The sequence below is a fragment of the Peromyscus leucopus genome, chromosome 4 (assembly GCF_004664715.2).
Source record: "Peromyscus leucopus breed LL Stock chromosome 4, UCI_PerLeu_2.1, whole genome shotgun sequence".
In the NCBI taxonomy this organism is placed as follows: domain Eukaryota; kingdom Metazoa; phylum Chordata; class Mammalia; order Rodentia; family Cricetidae; genus Peromyscus; species Peromyscus leucopus.
In genome coordinates, this window is record NC_051066.1 from 103,376,994 (window position 1) to 103,397,743 (window position 20,750).

The 20,750-nt window shown below is 51.7% G+C and overlaps 1 protein-coding gene across 1 annotated transcript; it reads left to right on the forward strand.

Moving 5' to 3' along the window:
- The first annotated feature begins 986 nt into the window (after positions 1-986).
- Astl (astacin like metalloendopeptidase) lies at positions 987-15,653 on the forward strand. The gene is made up of 9 exons (XM_028892737.2): positions 987-1,090; positions 1,714-1,839; positions 4,324-4,385; positions 4,994-5,087; positions 6,615-6,732; positions 7,421-7,602; positions 10,442-10,523; positions 10,693-10,847; positions 14,893-15,653. The coding sequence occupies exons 1-9, from the start codon at positions 1,036-1,038 to the stop codon at positions 15,327-15,329; spliced, it is 1,311 nt and encodes a 436-aa protein (XP_028748570.1). The 5' UTR covers positions 987-1,035; the 3' UTR covers positions 15,330-15,653.
- Positions 15,654-20,750: the final 5,097 nt, after the last annotated feature.

Here is a 20,750-nt window from a genome sequence, read left to right on the forward strand (position 1 = left end):
AGAGAGTTGAGGAGCTTTTGCATTTTGATTAGTAGTGGAAGGCCAGCTGATCAGCAGGGCCATGGCATTGTAAGGAATACATCCATGTGAGGGTCTGGGTATCCAAAAGTGTGTGTCTGTGTGTGGTGACACTCTCCCACCCCACCCCCACCCCATGCCATGGCAAGTGTCCTGCTGATGATGCTGGGTGTTCAGTGTGAAGTTTCAGAATCCTGCAAAGACGATGTGCTTTCCTATATGGCTTCTGACACAAAAACTTAGAGCTTGGCATAGCGGCATGTAGCTTTAATCCTAGCACTCATTAGGCAGAGACAGGTAGTGAGTTTTAGCCAGCTTGGTCTACATAGTGACAAGTTCCAGGTCAGCCAAAGCTACATAATGATGAGACCCTGTCTCAAAAGAAGGAGGAAGAGGAGGAGGAGGAGGAGAAGAAAGAAAGAAAAGAAAAGAAAGAAAGAAAGAAAGAAAGAAAGAAAGAAAGAAAGAAAGAAAGAAAGAAAGGTAAAAAGAGAGAGGAAACCTTATACAGGTGTAGTGTCCACACCTGCATCATCAGATACATCGAGGTGGGGAGGGTGCCTGGGTTCTCAGGCAGATTTTCTGTGTCTGAGCCTCCTGGTAGGGAGGGGGTGGGGCAGGAAAAGTGGTCACTTCTAGGGCTGGGGTCTCAGTCCCGCCCATGAACCTTGCTACAATGCTTCTCTGCCCTCTGGTGGCAGGAGGGGATTTCAGGGACACTATGCTGCCAAGTGGTTTGTTTTGTGTCCCCCGCCCACTTTTTAACCCATTTCAACCATGATGGGTAGGACTATGGTCTAGAAGGCTCAGGCCTGGGGGAGGGTCCTCAGGAAGGAGTGGGCAGGTCTTCAGGTGGCGGCTGTTGGGAGGTTGTTCTTGGAGGTGGTTGGGAGGCTGCAGGTGTGGGCTGGGGAAGCCGCTATTAAAGGGGCGGGTGGTACAGCGCCTGCGCTTAGGATGTCCTTTTTCTGCTGTGGTTCTGTACATTGCTTGCTGAGAGGGCAGTGAGGACCCACCATGGGGAGCATGGGAGGCCTGTGGTCTTGGATGTTAGCTTTGCTCTCTTTGCCTGGTAAGCTGGCTTCTGCCTCCGGGGCACTGGGGGAGGCCAGGGGCTGTGCTGTGGCTTAAAATAGTCATAAATGAGCCTCACGGTTCCACGTGGAGGTCTCCAGGGGTGTGCCTGGGACACAGTGTCCCAGAGGGGACCTCCCAACACCTGTAGGAGGAGAGGGCCCACCTAACCGTAGATTGCCAAGTTCATGGCCACATACCTACTTGTTTTAAGGTAGAGGCTCTGTTCTGGCCTGGCTGGGGCAGCTGTCACTCAAGCTGAGCCTGGGTTGAGGAAAAAGTTGAAGAGAAGGATCTGAGGCTAGCCCTGAACCGGTGCTACCTCAAGATTGAAAGTCCACTCTGTCTCTCTCCTGCATCTCTTCTGCCTCATGTGCTGCCCCAGCCAAGTGTTAGTCCCTTAAAGGGCCCTCTCCTTCACTGAAGTCATCTAGACCTTGTTGCTAGGTGGGGCTGAGTGGGAAGCCCAGGCAGGCTTCAGGGATGCATGCTGGGAGGCCTCTCCTGGGAGGGGCTGGGTTTGGCTGCCCAAATCCCTCAGTTTCCCCATGTTCTGCTGTCCTGTCTCTCCAATGGAGCCCTGGGGACATCTATGTGTCTGCACTTGTCTTCCCGGGCCAGGTTTGGTCCTAGGAGCACCCTCAGTGCCCAGATGTTCAGGAGTCTGCAGTACCACTGTCCCAGAAGGCTTCACCCCTGAAGGGAGCCAGGACTCTCAGGACAAGGACATCCCGGCAATTAACCAAGGTGAGACTACAGGATCATACTCACAAAAGCCATGCTGAGTGTGAGTGTGCAGAAAAAGTTGAAAAGACATGTTCCCACTTATTCAGGGACTTCTAAATAAGTGCAGGTTTCATGAGGGAATGCTTGTCTTTTTTCTGTGTGTTTTTTTTTTCTGGTGAATTATTATTTTTATTTTATTTAATTTTTATTGATTCTCTGTGGGTTTCACATCATGCATCCCGATCCCACTCCTCTGCCCATCCCCTCACATCCACCCTCTGCCCATGCAACCCTCCCTGCCAAAATAAAACAAAATTTAAAAGAAAAACCCAAAACCAAGCCAACCAAACAACAATAACACCAACAATAGAATTTCGCCATGGAAGCTGTAGTGTGGCCCGTTGAGTTACACAGTCTACACCTTAGTCCATTCCTCTTTACTGGTAAGTGTTCATTGCCATGAATCATTCTTTGGTCTGGTTCGAGGCCTCTGGTTTCTGCTACACCATTGATAATGGGCTCTCTCTGGGGCTCCTCTTGGATATTCTGTTGTTGTCCTGTGTCATGGAGATCCTGCAGTTTTGGATCTGTAGATTCGTTCCCCTTCACATGTCCCAACAGTTCATAAGTACCGGTGGATGCTGAGGTGGGCTGACTCACAGCCCTGGTTCTGGGCCTGGGTGGTAGCTGGGCCTGTCAGCCCGCCAGCTTTGCCTCATCGTCACTACCCAGTGTATGAGTGAGTTCTAGGACAGCCAAGGCCACACAGTGACACCCTGTCTCAAAAAAAATCATGAAAAGAAGAGAGCAAGCACTGGCTCTTTCTCAGCCTGGGAGTTGAGCGAAATCATCGGTAGATATTTGAGAACATGTCACTCTGTGAGGGGCAGTGTACAGGTGTGACCTAGCAGGTAAGGGGTAGGGTATTAAAGAACAAAGAAGCCGGTCTCGGGGCTCCTGTCTGGGGATCTCGGACAGTGAAGAACACAGACACATTGGACTAACGTTAGCGGCAGTGAAGATGAATTCAGATATTAGAGACGTCATGGGCTGAAACGTTGGGAGAGCAGGAGGTAACCTTGGCTTAGGGTAGGTGGTGACCACGGTGTGATCTGCTCCCTTTCTTTGTGAGCTGGTTAAGATGGGCACCAATGCCTACTCAGTCGTTGTCCCCTGGAAGTAGCCAGAACCAAGGGTCTTCCTGGCACTCACTCTCAATGTCATCAGAGCAGTTGCCACAGCTGCCCCTGCCTAGCTGATGTCTTATTGGGAAACGCCGCCGTCCCCAGCTGCTGTGAATGACGGCAATGATGGCTGTTAATACCACACAACTGCACCAGGTCCTGGAGCAGCGCTTCTCAATCTTCCTAGTGCTGTGACCCTTTAATACAGTTCCCCCTGCTGTGGTGACCCCCAAACATAAAATTATTCTCATTGCTACCTCATAACTGTAACTTTGCTACTGTTATGAATCATAATGTAAATATCTGTGTTTTCCGATGGTCTTAGGTGATCTCTGTGAAAAGGTCGTTCGACTCCCAAAGAAGTCATGACCCATAGGTTGAGAACCATTGTCCTGGAGAGTGGCCTTTTGTTTTGTTTGTTTTTGTTTTTTGTTTTTCGAGACAGGGTTTCTCTGTGTAGTTTTGGTGCCTGTCCTGGATCTCGCTCTGTAGCCCAGGCTGGCCTCGAACTCACAGAGATCCGCCTGGCTCTGCCTCCCGAGTGCTGGGATTAAAGGCGTCGGTGCCAGGAGAGTGGCTTTTTAAATTTAAGGATGCAGGCTTGGTCAGAGATAATCTTGAGGTGACTCCTCACACCTGAAGAGGACTCAAGGGGTGTGACTAGTCTGCTCGCCATCTGTCCTCTGAAACTCTGAGATGAGGTGGTGCTCCTGCATTCCTCTTGAGCCTTCTGTGGCTTCCATCAGCGCCTCAGGGGTCCTCCTGAGATTTCTCTTCCCAGCAGTCAGCTACAGAAGGCTCCCTGACTAGGAGAAAGATGAGAGGCGGAAGCAAACGGAGACAAAAAAGTATTTACCTTCCTCAACTTCCTTGTGTGGCTATAACTTGTAATTTTGGTTCCTTTACCTCAAGGTCCAGAATGTAACAAGATAATGGGAAGTAGATGGTGAGGGGGCAAGGTGAGGCAGGAGAGACCAGGGTGTGTTCTGGGGAGTGTAGCCGGCTGGAGTGAGCCTGGATGGAAGAGGAGGACGAATTCTGACAGCAGAGGGTTTGGAGTTGGGACTGCATCTCAAGTGCTGAGGGAGGTGCGGGTTATGTTCGAGCAGGGGAAGGATACTGAGGCTGAGAAGCTTCACACACACCTGTAGGCTGGGACTCAACAGGGCCATTGTTGGACTTCTCCAAAGTCACATGCCTTGGTGCTCAAGGAAGCTTAGCTCCAAAGTGGAAGGCATAGACGCCAGCAGAGCTGGGCCCGTCCCAGCCTGTGTTCTGGAAGCCACGGGTGACCCACATCCCTTCCCCCTTTCCCTCCCAGGGCTCATCTCAGAGGAGACCCCAGAAAGCAGCTTCCTGGTCGAAGGGGACATCATCCGGCCGGTGAGTTGTACACATGTGGTATGGGCAGCCGCGAAGCTGTGAGGGAACTCAGAACCCTCTTCTAGGGGTCCGGAGTGCTTTGGTTTGTATGGCTGGTTAGGGACAACTGTCAAGGTCATCGTGATGGTAACGGTGACAGCTGAAATGACAACCTAGTCAGCCCAAGCGGGCTCCTTGGAAGCGGGGATTCAAGCTCTCAGACCCCACTTGACACCCTGCCCAGGGGGAAGGCGTAGAAAGCCCAAGGCTGGAGAGCCCAGATGGACTTGTACATGTGTGAGACCTGGATAGCTGTCAAGATCCCTAGGGAAGCCAGAACAAGGAGAAACCTGGAGAGGTCATCTTGGCTAGGGATGGAGGGCTGAGACTGAAGGGAGGAGGCCGAGGGGCACTGAAGTGACTTGTTGCAGAGAGGACACATTGTTTAGGAGAGGTGGTGCCGCCCTGTAGAGGGCAGAAGGCTGCTGAATGACAGTGAGCAGTGGGAAGGAAGACTGTTTCACAGCTTGTTCAGAGGTGACTGGTGGCCTGAGGCCCGGCACCCTAAGGAGTAGGATGCTTAGGTGGCCCGGGTCCTCCATTAACTCTGAGCTGCCCCCTCTCCTCAGAGCCCCTTCCGATTGCTGTCAGTGACCAACAATAAATGGCCCAAGGGCACTGATGGCATTGTGGAGATCCCCTTCCTGCTCTCTAGCAAGTATGGTGAGTAAGAAAGCTGAGGTGGGTCTTCCCGCCCTTCCCCTGCATGCAGCAGGGCTCCTGCAGGGAGCATCCTTCCTTCTGCAGTACCACACCCCCTCTTACAGAGTGCTGTGCAGAGCTCCTATCCCCAGGGCATGCTGAACTCTGTGTGTGTGTGTGTGTGTGTGTGTGTGTGTTGTGTGTGTGTGTGTGTGTGTGTGTGTGTGTGTCTGTGTGTGTGTGTGTGTGTGTGTGTGTGTGTGCGTGTGTGTGTGTGTGTGTGCGTGTGTGTGTGCGTGTGTGTGTGCGTGTGTGTGTGCGTGTGTGTGTGCGTCTGTGTGTGCGTCTCTGTGTGCGTCTCTGTGTGTGCGTGTCTGTGTGTGTGTGTTCTGTGTGTGCGTCTGTGTGTGCGTTCTGTGTGTGCGTGTCTGTGTGTGCGTGTCTGTGTGTGCGTGTCTGTGTGTGCGTGTCTGTGTGTGCGTGTCTGTGTGTGCGTGTCTGTGTGTGCGTGTTCTGTGTGTGCGTCTGTGTGCGCGTCTGTGTGCGCGTCTGTGTGCGTGTCTGTGTGCGCTGTGTCTGTGTGCGCGTGTCTGTGTGTGCTGTGTTCTGTGTGTGCGCGTGTCTGTGTGCGTGTCTGTGTGCGCGTGTCTGTGTGCGCGTGTCTGTGTGCGCGTGTCTGTGTGCGGTGTCTGTGGTGTGTGCGTGTCTGTGTGTCGTGTGTCTGTGTGTGTGTCTGTCTGTGTGTGTGTTGTCTGTGTGTCTGTGTGTCTGTGTGTCTGTGTGTCTGTGTGTCTGTGTGTCTGTGTGTCTGTGTGTGTGTGTGTCTGTGTGTGTCTGTGTGTGTGTCTGTGTGTGTGTCTGTGTGTGTCTGTGTGTGTCTGTGTGTCTGTCTGTGTGTCTGTGTGTGTGTCTGTGTCTGTGTGTCTGTGTGTCTGTGTGTCTGTGTCTGTGTGTGTCTGTGTGTGTGTGTGTGTCTGTGTGTGTGTCTGTGTGTCTGTCTGTGTGTCTGTCTGTGTGTCTGTCTGTGTGTCTGTCTGTGTGTGTGTCTGTCTGTGTGTGTGTCTGTCTGTGTGTCTGTCTGTGTGTGTCTGTCTGTCTGTGTGTGTCGTGTCTGTCTGTGTGTGTGTCTGTCTGTCTGTGTGTCTGTCTGTGTGTCTGTCTGTGTGTCTGTGTGTCTGTCTGTGTGTCTGTCTGTGTGTCTGTCTGTGTCTGTCTGTGTGTCTGTCTGTGTCTGTCTGTGTGTGTCTGTCTGTGTGTGTCTGTGTCTGTCTGTGTGTGTGTGTCTGTGTGTGTGTGTCTGTGTGTGTGTGTCTCTGTGTGTGTGTGTGTGTGTGTGTGTCTGTGTGTGTCTGTGTCTGTGTGTGTCTGTGTCTGTGTCTGTGTGGTGTCTGTGGTCACACAGCTCAGGCCTTCCTGTCAACATTGTCCCCTCTGAACACTGTTTTGGAAGGTGGACTTAATGTCTGGTCTCAGCCCCCATGCAGACCTCAAAGGTCCTCAAGAGCTATGGGACCTCCATGGGGGTCAGCCATGGTGTGTCTTTCCCAGATGAGTCCAGCCGCCGGGTGATTCTGGAGGCCTTCGCTGAGTTTGAGCGTTTCACATGCATCCGGTTTGTCCCCTACCAGGGCCACAGAGACTTCATTTCCATCCTTCCTATGTCAGGGTAAGTGCTCCTGGGCTGTGGGCGTGTGTCTTCTCTGTTCTTCCCTTAGTATGCACGAGCGGCATTAAGCCTATTTCTGGGCCTCAACCCAGGCTGCCCTGAATGGTTCATTCATGGCCTGGACCTTCGGGGCCAAAGGTGGGTGAGGGAAGACCGCTAGACACAGGGCCCTCCCCTACAAAGCCCTCATCTCCTGGAGATCTTGTGGTATGGGTCTGGGGAAATGTTGGGGTCCTAGGTCTACCATTCATGTGTCAACCTGAGTGAGTCCAGGGGAGCCCTAATTTAGCCTCTGCCTTCTTTCCGAGGTGTAGGGGTAGTGGTAATACCTCTATCCCACTTTTACTGGAGCCTGACGTGGTGTGGATGGAAGCGGTGACTCAGGCTTATGACATAGGTCTGCTCACTTAATGACCTGCTCTACTGTGCATGAATGTCAGGTCCCATCTTTTGGCAGCTCAGGTGGTAATGAAACTCCATGTGACACCCTCTTCACACAGGCCAAGCAGTCAAGGGACCTGGGGAATGGGACAGTAAGTCTGAGACTAGAGTCCAGGATGGGGACTGGCAGTCTGATACTGGTCCAGCCTGGGTCCTAAAGCACAGCAAATATCTGTTCCGCTCTGACCTTTCTAGGCCGATACCCGGCTAGCTCACGGCCAAGCTCTTCACTCTCCTGGTCTTGCAGGTGCTTCTCTGGTGTGGGACGCAGTGGAGGGATGCAGGTGGTGTCCCTGGCCCCCACTTGTCTCCAGAAGGGCCGGGGCATTGTCCTGCACGAGCTCATGCACGTGCTTGGCTTCTGGCATGAGCATTCACGGGCAGACCGCGACCGCTACATCCGCGTCAACTGGAATGAGATCCTCCCAGGTAAGTCAGCTGATGTCCGGGATAGGCTGGACCCAGGGGACCCCGAGGGACAGAGGCCTCAGGCCAGGGCTGGAGCTGAGAGGAGGTGCTACCTCCCCCGGAAGAGTCCGTCCCCCACACTGTCTATCTCTCTGGTATTCGAGAGTGGTCCTGTGGCTGCTGCTCTGGGCCTCTACACTTGTACCCAAGGAAGGCCACCGACCATCAGCTTTGTGTCTCACTCCTCTGCCCCGTCAGTCATCTGAATGTGAGGTTGGCAGTGTCCTGTGACTCTTGCTCACTGAGTACTCAGCAGTCCCCTATGTCGTAGATCTTAGTGTGTGATGTTGGGGTAGGGGCTACATGTCAGGTGGGGACACTGAGCCAAGAGAGAGATGGAGGGAGTAGCCCCAGATACATGGCCCAGCCAAGGGGGCAACACTGAAAGGTGGAGGTGGGCATCAGATGGGCATCAGACGGGCATGTGGCTGAGAATGCCCTGGAAGTGGCAGAGCCGAGGCTGACGGGGGTGGGGGGGGGGGGGTGGGTTCTGATGCCAGGGGCAGTGTGTGTGCTTGTGCTGGGCACGGTGCGGGGATCAGATGCAGGAATGTGGGCTGCCTGTGGGGGGGGCTCGGAGCTCAGTGGTGAGAACGGCGGCTGCCTTGGGCAGGAGGGCAGCTGTGGAAGGCAAGGCCCACAGTGCACTTGGGGAGGGGCGAGGAGTCGGAGCCTCCTGCCAGTGGGAACCTGGAGGGGCCTCTGCTGCTGCTCTGGGGGTGAAAAGGGGACACTTGCCCCAGAGAAGGTGCTTTGGAGGTAACTGGGGAGCTAATGACAAAGGGGTGGGGATTGGGGAGGTGGGGCTGGGGTGACCGTGATCTTTCCAGGTGCTCTGCTTAGAAGCACTCTGCTTGTCAGGCTGTGAGAAACTCTAGATCTGAAAACTCAGGTCAGTGCAAAGATCCTGCTCATGACATAAAGCTGAAAACAATAACTGACCAACCCCCCAGACTGCTCTCCTTAGGAGAGAGCCAAATACTTTTAGTTCTGGAGGTTAAAAGAACTTCAGGGGGTCTCAAAAATAAATAAATAAAAGGAAAAGTATGTAATCCTAGCACTCCAGAGCCTGAGGCAAAGGATTCTGAGTGTGAGACTAGGCGGGGCTACATGGACTCTGCCTTTAAATAAACACTCATAAAACACTATTTTAAAACCCATGGTCTCTGGCTAAGGGTAGGCTCAGGGAAAGCACAGAGGCATCAATATTTATATCCATAAAAGCAAAGAGAACAAATAAATTAAGTGTGCCCATCTAAGTTTAAAAAAAAAAAAAAAACTAGGAGAATTAATTAAGGTAAAGGCATAAGTTAGAGTTAGGAAACGCACACATTCCCTGGAGCTGTTCTAACAGACTGCCTAAAAACCAAACTACCTACCTAGGGCTAGGGAATGCAGCAAGGCGGTACGGCACTTGTTTGGGTTGTAACTGGCTGTTCCATCCCTAGAGCTGACGAGTTTTAGATCGGCTATTTTAATGGGGAAAATGTGGTTCACTCAGAGATAGAAAAGGGAGAATATGTTTGCATCAATGGGCATAAGCTCTGCCGGGCATAAAAACTAATCACAGTGATTAACCTCTGTGGGGATTGAGAGGCTCAGAGGAGGCGGGTGGGGTAGGAGAGACTCGCTATTGTCTTTAACGTTTATGCACATTCTCTTTAGTATATGTGTATTGTATTTCTTGCTGCTGGGAATTAGTCCAGGGCTTTGTGCATGCTAGACACTGACATTTTTGTTTCCTTAAGATAGGGTCTCACGTAGGCTGGGGTAAGGGAGTGGGGGGGGAATAGGGAACGTGCTATATGTAGAACTGAATGGTATTGTAAAATAAAATAAAAAAAAAAAAAAGAGAAAAAAAGATAGGTCTCACTATGTAGCTTTGGCTATCCTGGAACTCGCTATGGTAGACCAGGCTGGCCTCAGACTCAGAAATCCTCCTACCTCTGTCTCCCAAGGGATGGCATTAAAGGTGTGCACTTCTATGTCCAGCTAGATACTTGGGTTTTGAGTTACAGGAATATGTTGCCTATTTAAAATTATGCTAACTAACAAAGGCTCTTTGAGGAGAAGAAATTGGCATTCCTTGGGCCTCTGATCAGGGTAAGAAGGCTGCTGGTGACTTTGGAAGAAGAGTGTGTGGACACAGCCTGCTGGGTCTGGAGAGAGGGATTGGGGAACAAAGGTGTAAGGAACGGCAGCTCTTCAGGAGTGGTCAGCGACCTCCCCTCCCTCACTGGCCTGGAGGGGGCAGAGGGCATTCTGACCAACCAAGATGACTGGACTGCTGGGCTCCACCTCTGCAGCTTTGTGCTCTAAGATGGGGAGATGAAGGTGATCTGGCTACCGAGGGCTCAGGCACCACAATCCTGAGTAGAGAGGACAGCATGCCTTTGAAGCTAGCTCAAGGAGTAGGCGGGGTACCAGTGTCAAAGGCCCAGCAGCCACAGCTTTGTGGGGCTGCACATTTGCAGAGATCCGTGTCATGCAAAGTGAGTTGGGAAGGAGGAAGAGCTGGAGAGAGCTTGTAGGAGGTCATGGTTGCCCGGCCACAAGCCACCTCCTGCTTCCACATCACCTGGTATAGGTCTGGATTCCTTCCAGGGTCAGGTAGAGTAGGGTAGCAAAGGTGTGCCAAGCGCAGGGATCAGCCCGGAAAGAAGGCTCAGCAGGGTAGTCGGACTCTTCGCTTATGTGGGTTGTGACATCCCAGAAGTTGCCCGCTTCTCTCCCTGTCTATCCTTACCTGCCTGTCTTCCTTTTATATATCCACAAAAGTGTGCATGTCTGTGCTTTTAAGGCTTTGAAATCAACTTCCTCAAGTCTCGGAGTAGCAATATGTTAGCACCCTATGACTACTCGTCAGTGATGCATTATGGGAGGTGAGCACCCTCCCTTCTCCCCTCCCTTTGCACCTTTTCCCTGCCCCCCTCCCCATAGGCCCTCCTCTGGCCCCCATTCCCCCTCCCTCAGCCCCCCCCACCTTGCATTACCCTCCTAGCTAGCCCCCACTACTGTGATCCTGACATAGGCCCCACCCCTGGGTTCCAGGTTTGCCTTCAGCTGGCGTGGGCAGCCCACCATCATACCACTCTGGACCCCCAGTGTCCACATCGGCCAGCGATGGAACCTGAGCACCTCAGATATCACCCGGGTCCGCAGGCTGTACAACTGCAGCCACAGTGTCCCTGACACCCACAGGAGAGGTAAGCCACAAGGGAGGGTGGCTTGAGCTAGGGAACGGTGCTGAAGTGTGAGGGTAAAGCGATGGTGAGGAGGTAAGGAGAGAGCGTCAGTCACCAGACTCCTCACAACTGGATTTGGAAACACACTTGAAAAGAGTTCATACCCACTAATGACTAAAACCCCTTAGCAAAGAGAAATAACCCAGACAACAGACACCGACCAAAACTTAGAGTAGAAGGAACTTTTAATGACAAAATGTTAAATCTAGGACCAAGGTAAGTTTTCCCACTCTCATCCATCCATGCAGTGTTGAAATGGAGGTCTTAACCATTGCACCAAGGCAAGGGGAAGACACAAAGTTCTGGTGTTTGGAAAGGAAGCAAAAAAAAAACTACTCATAGATTAGTTTAGAAAAGAAGCAGAAGCTGTACACAAATGTATAAATACCTGTATACATTCTGAATAGAGGGCATATAAAGTAGGTTTGTGTAAGAGCATGGGATAGGAGCAGAGTGCAAGGTTCTGAAAGGGATCTTATTCAGAAGTGAAACCTAGTGGCATGGTGGTGCCCACCTTCAGTCCGGTCCCAGTACTGGAGAGGCAGAGGCAGGGGTGGATCTCTGACTTGGAGACTAGTCTGGTCTACGTAGTGAGTTCCAGGACAGTCAGAGCTGCATAGTGAGACCTTATCTCAAAAAAAAAAAAAAAAAAAAAATCAAATGTGAGCCCTCCAAAGGGCGACCTTGATTATGAAAGAAAGGATGGCTAGTGGTTCTCAGCCTGTGGGTCATGACCCCCTTGGGGTTGAATGACCCTTTCAGATATTTACACTTCACAACAGTAGCAAAATTATAGTTATAAAATATAGCAATGAAGTAATTTTATGGTTGGAGGTCACCACAACATGAACTATATTGAAGAGTCGCAGCATTAGGAAGGTTGAGAACCACTGCCCTGGATGGTTCTGAGACAATCAGGTATCTAGGTGTCTACCATTACACACCCTAGGGCATAGGAGACTTTGTGTGCATGGAGTTAAAAAGTTTAGCAAGAAACATAGCAAGACATCTTTATAACATTGAGATGGGAAAGAATTTCTTCACAAATAACCCTAATGCTACAAAGATTAATAAATTCAGTAACATCAACCATAATATCAAGAGGCTCCACAAGCAAATCTAAAATAAAAGTTGGAAAGTAGAGATGCTTCTGAACTAGTAGCTGGTATTGCTCTGAATTCAGAAAGAGCTATGAACAGGAAGTCAAAATACCAGATAGAAAAATGTGTGAAGTGGTTAACAGGCATCTCGGAAGTCGAATAAGCGATTTCCCTAAATGAGAAGTCCACAATCTGTGATAACTGATCATACCAAATACTGCTAAAGGGTATGGGGCAAAGGGTGGTGTTTGTATCCCACCGACAGGACCACAAATTGTGGTGACCCTCCTGAAGACAGTGTGACACCCTGTGAAGCGGCTGTGCATGCCTGTGACCCAGATTTTATTTTTAGGTCACCCTACACCCGAGTCCCACCCTTTCTTCCCTACCAGCCCCAATTAGTCACTCATCTGCCTTCTGCCTCTGTGGATTTACCGTGTCTAGACATTTTATATAAATGGAGCCACGTGCCTTTTGTGGCTGGCTTGCTGCCCTCAGCATGACCTTTGCTGTTCATCTCTGCTAAAGCACCTACAGCACCCCATCTCACTTCTGTCCAGTGACAGTCATATCCTCTTTATTCATCACTCGATGAATGTTTGAGTTGTTCCTGCTGCCGGGCTACTATGAATACACTATGTCAGTCGGTATCTAACCCAGGCATAAGATTGCTGGGCCCCATGGTAGCTCCATACTCAGCTGTCTTCCAAAGCAGGTGAACCACTTAAAAACCCCTTTAGCTATACAGGTGGCTACCAACTGTTCTGCAGAATTGTCAAGGCATACGGTCTACGCTTTTGATTATGAGCCTCCCCGTGGATATGGAAGCATCTTTTGTTCTGATTTGCATTTCTCCAGCCATAGCTATCCTCTAATGAGATGGCTGGTCCTCTGCATACCTTTTAGGTTTGGACCAGTGTCTATACAGATCCTTAACCTTGTTTTCAGCTGGACTGGGTTTTCCTTGCTGAATTATAAATTTTGAAAATATTCTTATTTTGTTTTGTTTTTGGTTTTTATTTTTTTTTTTTTTTTGAGACAAGGTTTTTCTGTCATCCTGGCTGTCCTGGAACTTTCTAAGTAGACCAGCATGGTCTACAGAAGAGATCCGCCTGCCTCTGCCTCCTGAGTGCTGAAATTAAAGGCATCTGCCTGGCTTTAAAAAATACTCCTAATGAAATATCTTTGTTGGGTATATCATGTGGAAATGTTTCCTCACAATCTGTGTGCTCGATTTTTGCTTCTTAGATAATAGCATCCTCCCTCCCCTTTTATTTTGAGGCAGGGTCTTACTATGCAGTCAGTGGTGGCTGGTCTGGAACTCAATATGTAGATCAGGCTGGCTCAAACTCAGAGATCAGCCTGCCTTTGCCAGTGCTGAGATTAAAAGCATGTGCCACCATGCTCAGCTTAAGTATCATTCTTAATGTCACTTTCTATATATCTATCTATCTATATAGATATATATATCTATATATACACACATATACATATTACTTCTAGTACATCAAATATTACATACTTTTTGTTAAAACTAGAGAGAGAGACTGTGGCGAGAGGACTGCAGGTCAGCCTGGAGCAGAGAACGGGGACATGATTAGGAGGGACTGGTCCAAGGGAAGGTTGGACACAGTGGTGGACAGGTTGGCATGTTTGGTGTTGGGATGGTGGGGCACACAGTGGAGAAAGGGGGGCAGGTGCTGGAAGAGAAAGGAGGCTCAGCCAGAACTGGAGGGAGCGTCAGACACTTACCCGGACACAATGGGAAGGAAGACAACAGGAGAGGACCCGAGTCCATGGGCAGATCTGGAGACGCCATGTGTAGCCGTGGCTCCACCGTGAGGCCGCTGGCAGAGCAGTGGGAGGCCCTCGAAGCACAAAGCACCTGAACCTGGGAGGGATGGCAGGACACAGGGTGGTGCTGGGGACTGGGTGTGGCGGGGACTTGTGACCGAGGAAAGGTGGCGGGGGTTGTGTCCTAAGGGATGACGGCAGCTGAGGTAGGCAACAAAGCTGGTAGAGGGTGGGTAGAGACACTGCTGCTTGTGGTTTCTGGTGCTGATGAGAGAGAGGGCATGAGCTGTGGGACCAGCAGAAGCTGGCAGGAGGAGGTTAAAGGAGTCGGCGTGGATTGGTCACTGTACACTGATGGAGGAATGGGAGATCATGGTATGTGAGCAGGAAAGACAGGACCAAGAGGCAGCAGTGGGGTCCACCAGAGCAGATACCAGGGGCCATGAAGCTCAAGGGTTTCCCTCAAGGGAGTGTGTCAGTCATGGTCTGGGTGTGGTCGCAGAGAGAAAGCAAAGAGGGTCTTCTCCTGGCAGTACACAGACCCGAGAACACTCGGGAGCTTCTGATGCCCTCCCTTGGTTTGAACAGACACGGTTCCAGAGGATGTCTAAGAAGTGGGGACGGGAGGTGGGTGTAGGGTAACCCAAAGAAGGACCTGGTAGGAGAAGCGCTGTGGTGCTTGGGTCAGTTGGAATAACAGGGTCACCCAACTGGGCTGCTGGGGTGTGGGTAGGGAGCCAGCAGGACCTTCTAGTGGTGACCTGAGGGGCCAAGTGAGGAGGGATGACACACCTCCATTGTCCTGGCTCTTCCTATTTGTCTTCAAGACAAGGTTTCTCTGTGTAACCCGAGCTGACCACAAACCCACGATCCTCCTGCTTCTCAAGTACAAAGATACGGTCATAGTCCATCACAGCCAACAATTGTACTGGTGTGTGGTAGGGATGTAAGAGTTTGTGCTTTAGCAGAGACCTCGCAGGCTATCATCTCAGGGAGTCTGGCTCCACACCTTCCTTGCATAAAGAAAGCCAAAGCCAGCATTAATTATTGTGGCCATGCTCTATACTCTTTCTGCCATTCTGAGACCTAACTTCCACTCTCTCCTTTTCCAGGGTCCGAGGCCCACAGTGATGGAAGAAGTCTCACTCCTGTCTCTCTCTCACATCTGCAAAGACTTCTGGAGGCACTGGCAGAAGAATCTAGAATCTCTGCCCCCAGTGGCTCCAGGGCTGGAGACCAGGGTATTCTTGCCGGGCCTGTAGACAGCCAGCATGGATGGGAGCATCCTGCTCAGAGCAAGTTCAGTGTGGAGGCCTTGGCAAGACCACCTCAAAGGCTAGCTGCTTCTCCGAGGTCAGGGCCTGGAGCAGGTGCAGATGGCATTTCTCTAGAGCAGTTCCAGGTAGTCCAAGTGCCCACTGTACCTCCGGCTCCTTTTCCAGAAGCCAGAGGCCAGCCAGCACTGATCCAGGATGCCATTGGGAGTCTAACTCTGCTTCCAGGAGGTTGGGCTCTTGGAAGTCACTTTGGAGAGGTGCCCAGAGACTGAGCCTGTTGACTTCTGCCCCCAAGTGGGGAGGATATCTCCCGCCCAGAGAAGCAAGGTCTTCTAGTCCTTGCCCCTCTGGGCATCACCCCTAAATTCTTCTCTCTGCACTGGCCACTTCTGGAGGCCCAGGCCACTCCCTTGGTCTGTTTCCCCACCACATTCCCCCACCCCCTACAGAGTTCCTAGGGATAGAGAGGCTCCCAAGGTCTGTTTGTTCTTGACTTGAGCCCTAGCCCTGGGAGATGCTGGGGGATGGAGACAGGATCCTGGTAGTGGTGGGCAAGAGCAAGGTTCCAGCCCTGAAGGGCCTCTGGGAATTCTACAGCTGAGGACTTGCTCCCAGCATGGACTCGAGTGTTGCCTCGGACACGGTCTCAGCGGGAAGCCCTGTGATTGGGACCATGAATGTCCTCTTGCCCGTTATGCCTGGTTCTAAGGATGTCCTGAAGCCCTGGGATCCAGCCCTTGGTCTCCAGGAGGCAGAGAGTCCAGTTCTCCGGCTAAGCTGGACTAGCAAGAGGAGGCTCCTTACTAGGTCTGCATGATGGAAGCCTTGGCAAGGCCACCAGTCGCTGGACAGCAGACTTGAACCTTAGTCCCACATCAGATCACCGTTGCTGCTGCTGCGCCCACAAGGGCTCAGTAGAACACTGTGGGTGGGGGTGTCACACCACTTGTCCGTCAGCCATGCCCACTCCTCCTTGGTCTTCCGTGAGATTTCTTCTAGGAACAAAAAGTATGTAGGTACCAGGGTCTGGGCCGGGAGCCCCCATTCTCTAGGAGGTTGTTGGGAGTTCAGGGAAGCCCTGCTTGGGATGGGAGAGGAACTCGTGGGGAAGGGAGCCTCATCCATATGGGAGAAGGCAGAAATAAAGCTGGGTGTTTGCTTCATGCAATGTGTTTTGCTGATTGTGTGTACAAGGAGAGCCTTTAGCTGGGCGGCGGTGGCGGCGCAGGCTCGGCACGCCTTTAATCCCAGCACTCCAGAGGCAGAGGCAGGCGGCTCTGAGTTCGAGGCCAGCCTGGTCTACATAGTTCCAGGACAGCCAGGGCTATACAAAGAAACCCTGTTTCATACTGCTCCCTCCCCAAACTAAAAAAAAAAAAAAAAAAAAAAAAAAAAAAAAAAAAAAAAAAAAAATCTAGCTGGGCGGTGGTGGCGCACGCCTTTAATCCCAGCACTGGGGAGGCAGAGGCAGGCGGATCTCTGAGTTTGAGGCCAGCCTGGTCTACAAAGTGAGTTCCAGGAAAGGCGCAAAGCTACACAGAAAGCCTGTCTTGAAAAACAAAAAACAACAAAAAAGTATTGTATTAAAAAAATCTAAGGGTCTTTCACCCCAAGTGCCCATGAAGGCTCCCAGGGAGTCACACTCCACTCTTGAGGGCCAGCCTTACAGAGGCATGTAGACAGGCTCAAGGTGACAGGACAGGTAGCAGAGACAAAGAGCAGTTTGGTGTCCCGAAGGTTGGCCTTTGCCATCTTCCTGGGGATTGCCTCCAGGGTCCATGAAGACTCTGCAGCCCATGTCCTCAGTCTAGCTTAGACTTCAGAACTGAGTCTGGTTCCCGAGACTGAGTCACAGGGCCAGTGCCGGGTGTCAGTCTCAGGAAAGGATCATGCCAGGGGATACACTCTCTCCTTGATCTTGGATATGGGAGGTTGTGCGGTCTGGCTGTGATGTTAGTAAACTGGGGCCCTGCAGTGTTTCTCAGAAGGGCAGCAGTCCCAGTGGGAGATTAGAGACAGAAGCATCAAAAATAAGGCTGCCTTGAGCCATCTAAGTGTCCAAACCAGGCATATGGCGCTGGGCTAGGGCGCCCAGGGGCCTCACCAGACCAGGGGAGGGGAATCTACTCTAGACCGAGACCCCATCCCCAAGGCTGTCATGAGCCTAGGTTGTAGCTCTTGATCTCCACATCCAGTTTCAGAAGATTGGGTTGAGTGAATCTGGTGGCTCCTCTCTTGGGAGGATGGCCAGGGACAAAGTTGTCCTGTTGCATCCTCCCCACGGGAAGCCACATGTCCCTGTGAGAGCCTGGTCTCCATGCCAGCTCTGAGTAATGGCATGTTCCACAAGCTCCATTCTGCAGAGTGCCTGGTGGTCCAGGCCTTGAAGCTCATCAGCCTGGAGGCTGATCACAGAGGCTTAGCCAGCTCCCCAAACTCCAATAACACAGCTATGTAGTGTTGCTCACTGCTGGGTTCATTTATTCAACAGGCAACTTAGAATGCCCATTAGGTGCCAGGTAAGCTCTACTATGGGCACCAGGGATACCATGAACAAGGTAGGGAGAGGAATGGATAATCTGCCAATAGGTAGACGTCTTGAACTGATCAATGACAGGGATTGGAGGACACTTGCAAGCTGATGGTTAGGAAGAGCCCCTGTAAGAATGCATGCACAGGCCTGGGGTCACTTGTGAAAATGCTATGATAGAGTCACCAGTGCAAAGGTCCTGGGGCAGGAAGAAGCAAGGAGTTTCTGGCCAGCATATTAAGTAGGGCGAGGCAGGCAGGGATAGACCAGGCAGAGACAGGGCAGGGTTTTCTTCCAAGAACAGCCTGGAGTAACAAAATGTAACTTAAGGCATTCTAGATGTTTCATGGGAAATAGATTGGAAGCCAAGAGACCTGGCCATGGTAGTCACGAAAGTGAGAGTGAAGAGGGCTGTGGAGTTGGACAAAAGTGGGTGCCTTGGGCATATTTTGGGGTTTGAGGCAGCAGGAATGGGGGGGGAGCCAGGTGAACAGCAACCTTGAAAGGAGAGGTAGGGCTGGGAGAAGTGGATGTGTTAGGTCTGGGTCACCCCTATCACATGGGTGGGTCAATGAAGGGGTAGGCACAAAGGTCGTGGGGCTCAGGGGGAGAGCAGGATAGGAGATGTGCCCTAGCATCTAGGGGGGTGCCATCCCTGGGTGGAACTCCCGTAGAATTGAGACGCAGGGCAGGAGGGATTCTGGGCCTGGACAGTGTGTTGTGTGTGAAGTCTGTGGTTCTGGAGCTCAGCACCACCAGCCCCTGTCACTTGCTGGCCCTTTGCCGTGGAGGCCGACCGACCACTCCATGCTAGACATCAGCAGGGACCTCACTGTGCTGTGGAGGCTGACCTCTCCATGCTAGACGTCAGCAGGGACCTCACGTCTGTGCTGTGACTTTCACAGGCGTCTCAAGGCGTTGCCAAATGGTCCATGTGGGGTGGACAGGACACAGTCACTGAGCTCCTCTGAGGTAGACTTTGAGAGGACAGGACGCTGAGGAGGGATGGCACCGTGAAGTATGGCAAGGTTAGGGGGCGGTCCATGCTCCTAGCCTACTGAGAAAGAGGACACAGAAAGGGGTCAGGCACTGGTGAATCACAGGAGTGGGCTCTGGAGGGCAGGCTGCAGATGCATCCTCGAGAGTCCACAAGAGCATGTGTGGGGGGACCAGGGGGCAGCCTGAGGGTAGTGAGGGGCGGGAAGGCTGTCCGAGAGAGGGGCAGTGACTGGGAACAGTGTGAGAGAGCGGCTGGGGGAATGGAGTCTGGGGGAGGTTGACCACACAGAGTGTTCTGGAAATAAGGTCTCTTGGGAGGGAGCCTATGTAGCTCAACAAGGGGGTGGGATCAGTCCCAGGGGGATCTTTAGGTCAGGAAGGGCAGTGCTAGAAGCTGCTAGGCTCCACCCAGGAGACTCAATGACACCCCTCAGCTCTCAGATGTCACACATCTATCTGCCTAGGTTCCCATGGCCAGGTGGGTACAGTCATCTTGCCCTTCTTTGAAAAAAGATGTCACTTGCATGCAAAATCACCTTTCCCCTGTAGTCTGTCTTTCCAAGAATATGACTCCGGGGCACCACAGGCACAATGGGTCTGAGCACATTTATGTGTCTGCCATGCACTGATAGGCTCCCACCGCCCCTCACCAACCAACAACCACGGCCAGTATCAGCAACAGGGAGGAGATGTCCTTCTGATGGAGGTGGGGGTGTGATTCAACAAATCCCTGGACCACAGCCGAGTGTGAAAGTGTGCGCAGAGCTTGAAGAGCGAGCTGGGCCTACTGAGGAAGGGTGGGTCTCTGGCTGAACAGAGCCCTGGAAAGGACTGGTGGCATTCAGCCTGGGGAATTCCCTGGTGCTGGGACAAGTGCCTACTGTCCTCCCAGCTGTAGGGTGGGAGAGCATCTTTCCATGGTAGTAGCCATTTTGGGCTGATGCCTGACTGGTCAGTAAGTGCCCAGCATGGCCTGACACTTGGTAGACTTAGATTTGCCCCTTCAGAGAAGAACCAGGTGAATGTTCTTTAGTGGGGATGGGTAAGGTGGGGTTGTTGTTCCTGCAGCATCCAGGAGACCTGGCCCTTTAAGGATAATGGACCATTAAACATCCCATCTGATGCCGATAGCGGTCTGGGAAGTCTTCTCTCTGTGGCTGGAGTGTGGCTGGAGATTGTGGAAAGGCGGGTAAGTCATGTCTCTTCCGGACTAGCAGGAATTTGCCTCAGTGACTATTTCCCAAGTTTCTATGGCTACCCTCAGCCCTTTCTCAGTGAAGGGGCTACCAGGACCTCTTCATCCCCTGTGGTTGTAGGCTCAAGCCCAATCCAACATGATAGGAAGGGTGTATCAGTCAGACCTGTCTCAAGAGCGCAGTCTCAAAGGGGCAGGTAAAACTGGCCGTCCCTTTTGAGCCTGCCCTACATGTTGCCACCCTTTCTGGTTGTGGCAGTCCCACATAACTGGATATCTGGATGTCAGGGCAGCCTGAGATGAGGAGGCATTGCTCAAAGTGCCCCCATGTGGCTGGGCAGGGTGGTATGTCTGAGCCTGAGTCAGGGAAAGCCTGGTCTGTGGGGACACAAAAGTCACATGCCAGCTCTCACCGTGGTGGTCATGATGAGTGAAAGTCCACTTGAGGTGGAGGTTGGGAGTGGACTCCTGTAGTTGGTTGTTTTTTACTCTTTGCCTTTTGGGGATGCTGCCACCCAGCTCCCAAATAAATCACACGGAGTCTTTTTTTTTTCTTTTTTGAGACAGAGTTTCTCTGTGTAGTTTTGGTGCCTGTCCTGGATCTCGCTCTGCAGACCAGGCTGGCCTCGAACTCACAGAGATCTGCCTGGCTCTGCCTCCTGAGTGTTGGGATTAAAGGTATGCACCACCACTGCTGCTGCCAGGTCCAGAGTCTTCTTATTACTTATGAATGTCTGTTCTTAGCTTGACTTGTTACTATCCAGCTTTTCTAACTTAAATTATCCTATCTATCTTTTGCCTCTGGGCTTTTTACCTTTCTCTAATTCTGTGTACCTTTTTTAGTTCTTTCTCCGTGGCTTGCTGTGTAGCTGAGTGGCTGACCTCTGGAGTCTTCCTCTCCTCCTTCTTGCCCCTCCATCTTTTCCTCCCAGACCTCTCCTACTATTTATTCTCTCTGCCTGCCAGCCC

Excerpts from the sequence above, each read along its gene's own strand:
- Astl (XM_028892737.2), top strand. The coding sequence starts at position 1,036 with ATGGGGAGCATGGGAGGCCTGTGGTCTTGGATGTTAGCTTTGCTCTCT. Across the intron at positions 1,091-1,713 it reads AGCTTTGCTCTCTTTGCCTG|GTTTGGTCCTAGGAGCACCC; the intron begins GTAAGCTGGCTT and ends TTCCCGGGCCAG. Across the intron at positions 1,840-4,323 it reads CATCCCGGCAATTAACCAAG|GGCTCATCTCAGAGGAGACC; the intron begins GTGAGACTACAG and ends TTTCCCTCCCAG.